This window comes from Barbus barbus (genome assembly GCF_936440315.1).
Source record: "Barbus barbus genome assembly, chromosome: 10".
Taxonomy (NCBI): domain Eukaryota; kingdom Metazoa; phylum Chordata; class Actinopteri; order Cypriniformes; family Cyprinidae; genus Barbus; species Barbus barbus.
The window spans coordinates 8,174,487-8,183,300 of NC_136738.1; the positions used below are offsets into that span (position 1 = coordinate 8,174,487).

Below are 8,814 nucleotides of genomic sequence, written 5' to 3' on the forward strand. Positions count from 1 at the left end.
GCTCCTTTGTCGTATCAAATTAATTATAATGCTGTTTGGCCTTATTTGTGCAAACTTTTATACAAATATATATATATATATATATATATATATATATATATATATATATAGATGATACCTATATTTGTCTTCATTTGACAATTTCGGTCACTAACTTGACCTTAACTTTGTATTGGCGCCCCCAGTTTCTACAGCGGTCGAAAAACGTCTGGCAGTGATCTCAAGAAAATTACAGTCCATTTGTTTCTTGCTTGTTCGGTCTTTCACCACAGTTCAGTCTTTATCAAATTTAAAAGGAATTGTCGAGACAATAATATTAACTTGGACCATAATTAACTGTTTATTTATTGTGTGTATTTAATTATGTATATTCAGAAAAAATATGTATTTTAAATTAAAATAGTGATAATACTGGATCATTTTAATGATAATATACTAATAATATATTTGGTGAAGGTGTACAGTGGTAGTGCTGTGCAATCATGATTTTGGGTTGCGGAGAGTAATAACTACTTTACAAACTACACAGGCCTACATTATATATATATATATATATATATATATATATTCTCTCTCTCTCGCTCTCTCTTTCACACACACACACACCTATTGTTATACTTTAGTACTGTAATTGGACCACATTGTTTACCAATTTACCTTGCAGAAAAACAGTAAGTGCATTGCGTGTGCATTAGAAAGGTGGGATTGAAACACCTAAACAACAAACATTTTCTATATATCTACATGTCACTGGTTTGTCATACTGACATTAAAATATAATTTTTATATTTGGTATTGGCCAGTTTTTTCTTCGCACGCCACTGATGGTACCACTGATTTACCTGTTCTGTATACTCTTTTCAAAATGAATTATACAATCATTATTCCAATAAATAATCAGCAAGTTTATTTATTGGCGCGATGTGAACAAATTCTTAAAAAAAATTAAAAATATATATAAATTAATAAGTTCTTACTGCGTATCTACAAAAGTAAATACTAAAATGTAGGGGCGACTAAATAATGAATTGTTTAGCCGTCCAATCTGTTTTTTTTTTTTTGACCTATGCACCCTTAACGCATAGGTACAGCACTTATAGTTAGCTCGTCAAAGTTCAGTTTAATTCTATCAGATACAATTTCAGAAAATATAAAATGATGTAGATTCATTGAATAAAGATATTTTGTTTGTGTATTAACATAAACGAACTTGAGCTTGGACTAGAGGCACCACTGCGTTTTAGTAGATCATTTTAGAATCTCCCATCGAATTAAACCAGACAAACATCGCAGAAGAACACAGTTTAATGTAATGCAGAATTTACAGAACACTTACTATATATTACACACAACACTTTTGGTTAAAATACAACAAAACGTACATTTTTAGATCGAAAGATACAAATGAGATTTTATCAAAATTACTAAATGTTGGAACGTCTGACAATTTATTGACTTCAGTCAGTTAGCTATGTTAGCTGCCCAGTGTACTTTTAAATGATGCTATGAACCCGATATACACATGACGTTCCTACTCTAAATTTTGCTGCAGTTTTAAATTACAAAGCATTCTATTTAGACTATATAGCAAGCTAACATTACAACTTTGGAATGAAAATGACCGTGTTTCCACCAAAAACATACACCAGACACACACAAATGCAGCGACTTCATGGCTAATAAATATCAATTTTAAATTGTTCAGCTTTAATTATTCAATAGCCTATTCAGCTTTAATATTAAATTACATTGCATAGGTGTTCGTGAGACAATCGTTTCCAGATAGAGAGGTTTGGTGGACTTGCATCCCCGTCATAAGTCACTTGTATGAATGATGTCACCACCTAAAGAGCAAATCCTAGACTGTTATTATTAAAATAAAAAATAAATAAATAAAAATTAGTAAACAGTGAAGGTATGGTCGCGCATCATAAGTCTTTTTTTCTTCATCCTGCGGTTCTGAAACCAGATTTTCACTTGCTGATCACTCAGTTCCAATCTGTCCGAAAGCTCCTTTCGTTTCTGTCGGTTTATGAATTCATTCATCATAAATTCGTTCTCCAGTTCGGCTAACTGTGGCTTCGTGTAAGGTTTCCTCTTTTTTCTTGATCTCACCTGTGAGGGACACCACGGCAGTCCTGGGAAAGAGAGAGAGAGAGAGAGAAAAAGAATTAACCATTCGTACTTGTCATCATTCTTGCAAATCACTGATTTAGTATATTCATCTGATTCCTCTGTCATTTACACTATGGTGGAGCATGCGTAATTAGTTTTTCTCTCTCTCTCTCTCTCCGTCTGAAAACACACTAGAATTGAAAAGTTAAGCGTGGCAAACTCAATGGCTGAAATAGCTTGCAAATAACTGAACAAAGCAAACGGTTTTATAACATCACATATACAAAGCCTACAGAGTAAAATACACTGAAATCAAGAGTGACATTTAGGCACAGCGTTGGTGTCTATGACGGAAGGGTCAAGGAAGAAGTTGCGTACCATCGGAGAAGGCTGATCTAATAGTCGGGGTGTTCAGTGAGGGTTGAAATGGAGCGATGGAGCTGAGAGACTGCTTTGAAGCATCAGTCACTGGCTGGTCAATGAAGTGAAGTTCATTCTGTGCAACCCTTTTCTGCTGTCGCCTGTCCAAGTTTGAAACTTCATTGTCAGTGAGTCTCTGTTCACTTGCGTAAGCTGCATTAGGTCGTCCAGGCTCCTCTGATTTGTGGCTGACATCTTGGAAGTAGTACCTCCCGGATTCCTCCAGTGAGCCCTTTTTGTGAGTGTTGAGGCTAGCGCTCACAGCGGCTGAATTGCTAAAAAACGGCTGAGAGTAGCCACTGTAGGCGCGGCTCTGGGCCGGAGTAGTGCACGAATTTGGAGAAGTCCACGGGAGCGAGCACACCTCTCTTCTACTGTAGGACATCTGCGGAAGCCCAGATAGATGGACTCCATTACCTCGCAGGTTTTGGAGGTACAGGGAGTCGGAAGAGTGAAAATTCAAAAGGGGAGCAACATACCCAGAACTAAGAAGATTGTGCTCGCACATTTCTGACGAACTTGCCCGAACGCTTCTTAAAACCGTTTTTAGTTACCCCTAAAGAATACTAGCAAGGTAATTGTTGATTTGTTAATGCACCATCACGTGTCATGCAAAAAAAAAAAAAAAAGTTTAGCCACGCCCACGTGACAGTCGTGCTGCAAAGTCAGAAATAGGCATTGCATAAAAAGCATATAAAATAACAAACAGCATTTGCAGACATCCCAGTTGAATTCCTTGTCTATTTATTTAAATCTATGAATTTGTATATATACAGTAAAAGAGGTATAGGTAACGCATGATTCCTTATTTTTGTAAAATATGTATTGTACAAGCAAATACGTAAAATAAAAAATAAAGAAAAATAAGAAAATCCTAAAAATCCTCTAGTTCTTTAGAATATCTTACATAATACAGTGCACCAAATGATAGCGTTTATTAATAATGAAGGCTAGGCTACAGAAAGTAAGATTACTGGTGTGCCTTTGGCTTGCTTATGGGTGCAAACATGCATTTGGATGGTGTGTGTGTGTGTGTTGTTGTGTAATATATATATATATATATATATATATATATATATATATATATATGCCTGCATGCATGCATGTATGTATGTGTATAGTAATACATTACAGCAGGTATGGCTGCGTTCGTGCTGCGTTCTTGTTTTATTAAGTAGCCAATAAACAGGGGTTTAAAAAAACGTTAATCTCACAAACACATGCTTAATTTTTTTTTTAAATCCTTTCTGTGCAATAGCCTATTTACACTTTTGACAGAGTATTATACAATAATAATAAAAATATATAAAATATAAATAACCCATCTTTTTAAACATTTCGTTACAGAGTGGCGGATAACTTAGATCGATTCATTTATTTCAATCTATGAACTTTTCCACATAGACCTACTTTAAAATAAGGTTTAGGTAACGCTTGATTCATCATTTTTGTGAAATATTTATTGTAAAAGCAAATACGTAAAGTAAAAATAAAATAAAACAAAAAAGAAAATAGAAAAGAAAAGCCTAACACTGTCAATTCTTTATAATATCTTACATAAACATTTAAGTCGGTTGTCTTGAGATGCTGCGCTATCGGTGCAAGAAATTAGACATTACTTTAGATATCGGTTTCTCTTTGTAATCTGTCTCTCAAATTTGACACTGTAGGATATGCAAGTTATATTTTATCTTACCTTTAAAGATTTGTCCAGATGATCAAAAACACGGGTTAAAGAATGTGCACTATAGCTACGCACGTGCAGGCAAAACGACTATTTTAAACAGGCAATTTCCGGACAGAGTGGAGACAATACAACCTCCCACATTTTACGGGTCCAGTAAATTCACAAAAACCTTTAAAATAGGATTTCTTTAGAAATTCACATTCTGTTGCGTACTGACAAAACAGAAGCACAGAATCACTTGTTTAATCTTAAAAAATAAATAAAAAAAATGCGTAGCCTACATGAAAATTATATGTAGCCTACATCAATATAGTTCAAGGTCAAAGTCCAGGCGCAGATTTACCAAAAACAAGTCCAAGTGCATTTAAAAGCCACAGTAAAACCGTCTGTCATAGTCCAAATTTCATTAACAATTTGTCCCAAACAACCAGGCAGATAATTTGATGAGAAGCGTCGCTTTTAAAAGCTGAAAACAGACTGACAGTGAACTATAAACATTTTCTTAAAAATTCTACCGTTTAAGTACTGCTGTTGTTAAACCCTCGCATGAATTTGCTAGCAATTCGGCAAAACGTAAAACAGCTACGAGTTGCCATGAGAGTCCCCAGCCTGAGTATTTTCTGACCAACAAATATAACTTTTTAACTCTACACGTGTTTTTTTGTTTGTTTGTTTTTTGCCACTGCAGATTACATATTTATTCATAATTTACAGCGCCATCTTCCCTATTAAATGATCATTGCTTCTGAATGAATTCTCAGAATGGCTTACTTATGCAAAAATTTATTTGATCTTAATGCAGGGCAAACTCTAACCGGTAGGTGGCGATGCAGCTTCATGAATTGGTGGCAAGTTTTATTCATGAGACCTCTTTAAGTCAAGGTCTAGTCTGACAATACGTCTCAAGGTCAGTGAGAAGACCCAGTTTCAAAAGATGTTAATGTTTAAAATAATGAAATTCTATTTGAAAGGCAAAAAAGCTTGTGTTGTGTAGATTTCTCTCCTGTCTTTTTTGCTTTTCGAAGATTTTCAATGAACCTTTATATAATCAGTCAAACAATAAAACACCTATTTGTGGGCGGATTTAGCAAAATAATAACTGTGTGTATGGATATCGCACTTAAATATTGTAACTAACACTCTACTCTTCACATTTATACCGTTTACCCAATGATCGTGTGTTCATATTTTTGTTGGCTTACTAATTCATTCACATTTGAAAAAAAAGAAGAAGAAAAAAAAAAAGCTGTCGCTTTTATATCCAAAGCGACTTCGAGGACGTTTGAGGCATAGCTTACATTTTACCTTTAGCCTATGAGTTCCCATTTATTCATGTATAAAATACATTTACAGACCGTTGCAGGCCTAAACAGTCGTGGAATCCGTACTATTATGAATATTAATCCTCTACTGAAATTCGTTTATGTTTCTCAAAGTAGGGCTATTTAAAATTGTAGGTCTATTACTGTTAAACATTAAATTCAAGCCAACTGAATAGTGTACAGTAGCTTTGCAATGACAATAAGTAAAATAAAACACTTTAATATGTCTATGATAAATGCAAAAGTAATCGGAAATACAAAATAACGTTTTACTTGGTGGTTCGGGGAAACCAGCCACGGTCTTACGGGTTAAAACAAATTATTTTTAGTTGCACGGATCTCTTAAATCAACATTACGATTTAAACTCTTTTTTTATTTTTTTTATTAGCGTCAATGTTACAGATCCGTCCATAAAATTCTGGTAGTATATACACAACTATGTGCTGCACTCACATGAAACGAAAAGTAAAACATAACATTTTGACTGAAAGGAAAGATCAGTGGCCTGGCTTATGGCGTAGAAATAACTTAAGACAATCGTTTAACAATACTTAAATTATAAAAATACCTGAGGGAAAAAAACCCTCAAGCTACTGAAACTGAACATTCTTTCAGCAAACCTGGACGCTAATATAAAATTATCTTTAAACTACGACTGAGTATGAATGCGAGTACATCCAAATATTTGAACAAGATATAAATAATAAAATAATATATCGTCCTTGTTAATAAAAAAGAACAAAGAGCTAAACTCCTCGCTATATAAATCAGCTATGAACCATGATTACCATTCTTTGCAGATTTCAGGTCTCTTCTTATCCTTGACTCGACGATTTTGAAACCATATAGTTACTTGTCTCTCAGACAAGTTTGTAGAAAAAGCGATCCGACGTCTCTTTTCCTTTGTAATGAATTTAGTGTTGGTGTATTCCCGCTCCAGCTCATTCAGTTGCAATTTTGTGTAAGGAACCCGCTTCTTTCTCCCGAGCTGACAGAATGAAACCGCTGTTTCCTCTGTGGAAATAAATCATTATGATCATAGGGCTGTCTTTTGTTACAAGATCTTTTCATTATTCCAAGATTAATAATGATGTAAGATTTATTGAAATTTACCTTAACGCAGCCTTTTAAAGAAACAGTTTCCAATAGTCTAACTGTATTAATTTAAAACCAAAATAATGGCGTCCCGTTAATTTCCATCCAAAGAAAGTCAGGTTCAAAAGAACTCTATTAACTTAACAGGGAACGTTTTTAATTTTTGTCCTGGTTAATTTCGGCGTATAGCCTGTGCTTCTTATTTTTTTATTTTATATAAGAATTAATTCAGTTAATTTAATACGGACATGATCATGACATTTAATAAGGCGGTATCAAAAACTAATGAAGAGAGGCGAGAAGTGATTCACAGAGCAGATCTCACAAGTCTTACCTGTTAATGATGGCTTCCAGATAAGCGGGCTCTGCGTCTGGTCTTTGGAGCAATAAAGTTGACCGCTGCAATTGTTTGACCAGTTCCATGGCTGGTGGCCTTCTGTCAAACAAATCTCATGTCTGGAATCTCCAGTCATTGTTCCATGAACTACAGGTAAATCAATATAGGCAGGGTGGATTCTTGGGTAGGAACCTGTGTAACTTTGGTAAAAAGCGAAATCCTTAAGCCAGCCATCACCATAGTCCACGGGTTTACTTGCAGACGGTCCATTCGCATTTTGTTTTACAACACTAGACGTAAACACGGCGTTCTGTGGAACTTTGCAACCATAACAACTATTTCCGAAACGACATCCACAAGTGACTGAGGAGCTAGTGCCTATGTTGGCTGGAAAAAAAACGTAAGGAGTGATAGACTCATCGCTTGTCGAAGTCGGTCGTTCCGCCGCGGAGAACGCTGACCGGCTTGAGTGCGCCCCGAAGGCAGACGGGTAAACACTTCTGAACTCCTCTTCTAACCCACTTGCTTCCATATTTACTTGCACACAGTGTAGCCTATATGCTTTGTAATTTAACACATCGTATTTTATGAGCTCAAACCCAAGAAAACTGCACACAGAGAACAATATCCGTTTATAGTTAGCTTTTATGTTTATTTTCCGGACTAATTACATAGGTCAGATAACCTGGTATCTGATTGGATAGTTGTCACCATGTGACATGCAAATAGTTAAACTGAATTTGGACAACACCACGGTGTAGTTTTGACTTGTCTATGCGTGAACCTAGTTTAAGTATGCAGTTTAGTCCAGAAAATAAACACGGTTTAGCAACTTTTTAACTTGGTTTTGTATTTATTTGATATATTTTAAAACTATTAAATCAGAATCAAAGCTTGTAGCTTGGGCAGAACAGCAGTGGAAATGTCTCATATTAGACCTGCACAAACATTACAGTAGAACTATATCTTTATGACTTTGTCTAAATTAAACACGTGCATGATGCTCTGTCACTGGCTAAAACGGACAATCCTTCAGAAATCATTCTAATACGTCTTATCTATGTTATACTGATCTCACACTTTTGTGACACACATGCAAACTTTTTTAGGCGTCTAACACTGGTTGGTAGTAGTTATGGGCCATAATTTGAATTTAATTTGAATGTCAGAACCAACTGATATAATATTTTTTAAATCACTATGTGACTATATGAAGGAGAAGTTGCCTTTGCCTTTTAAAGGAGATTCAGAAGCCTATCCTTGCTCATTGTTAACGGTGGTCATAATATTGTGGCGAGCTCCGGAGCGTCATGGAGGAAGACGATGATGTTGTGAAAGATGAGGAAAATGCATGGAAAGGCAAGTGTATTCCGCAACACATAACTGATTTCCATGGACGACAGCAAATGTATTCGCCTCCTCAATCTGCCTGTAAATCAAAGCCCATTTTTAATATGACGTGCTGAATTTAATTTACACAACTGTCAATATATTGAAGTCACAAGTCTAGACTGTATAAAGAATGCATTAAAAGTACTTGTAAGAGTAAGTGTAATTATGTGGTTAGGAGTTTGTCTGCTTATGATGCAGTTTAGCATTCTAATACTCCTGAATACACTATATCTACAATCCCTTTTTACCTAAGCAAACCACTGCTTTTGGGATTTTGTGCGCATACAGGCCCTATTCCTAAACACATGTGAGCCCTCAAAAGCACACAATTAGAGCCAAAATGAAGATTTGTGTTAAGGTGTCCATATCGTACTCATCATTGTCATATGTATGAAATGCTTAATTGGTTACACCCTAAATCAAGAAGACAATTTAACTGGTTTCT

At 35.3% G+C, this 8,814-nt stretch overlaps 1 protein-coding gene and 1 pseudogene across 2 annotated transcripts; both read right to left on the minus strand.

Moving 5' to 3' along the window:
* Positions 1 to 1,899: 1,899 nt before the first annotated feature.
* On the minus strand, positions 1,900 to 3,043 carry LOC306876393 (homeobox protein Hox-D12a-like; annotated as a pseudogene). Its single transcript has 2 exons — positions 2,439 to 3,043; positions 1,900 to 2,138 (listed from the first exon to the last, which is right to left on the minus strand). The product of its transcript is annotated as a homeobox protein Hox-D12a-like (transcript).
* Positions 3,044 to 6,329: 3,286 nt separating this feature from the next.
* hoxd13a (homeobox D13a) lies at positions 6,330 to 7,509 on the minus strand (the record flags this gene model as incomplete). The annotated part of the gene is made up of 2 exons (XM_079427418.1): positions 6,330 to 6,559; positions 6,975 to 7,509. The coding sequence occupies 2 exons, from the start codon at positions 7,507 to 7,509 to the stop codon at positions 6,330 to 6,332; spliced, it is 765 nt and encodes a 254-aa protein (XP_079283544.1).
* Between the last annotated feature and the right edge of the window lie 1,305 nt (positions 7,510 to 8,814).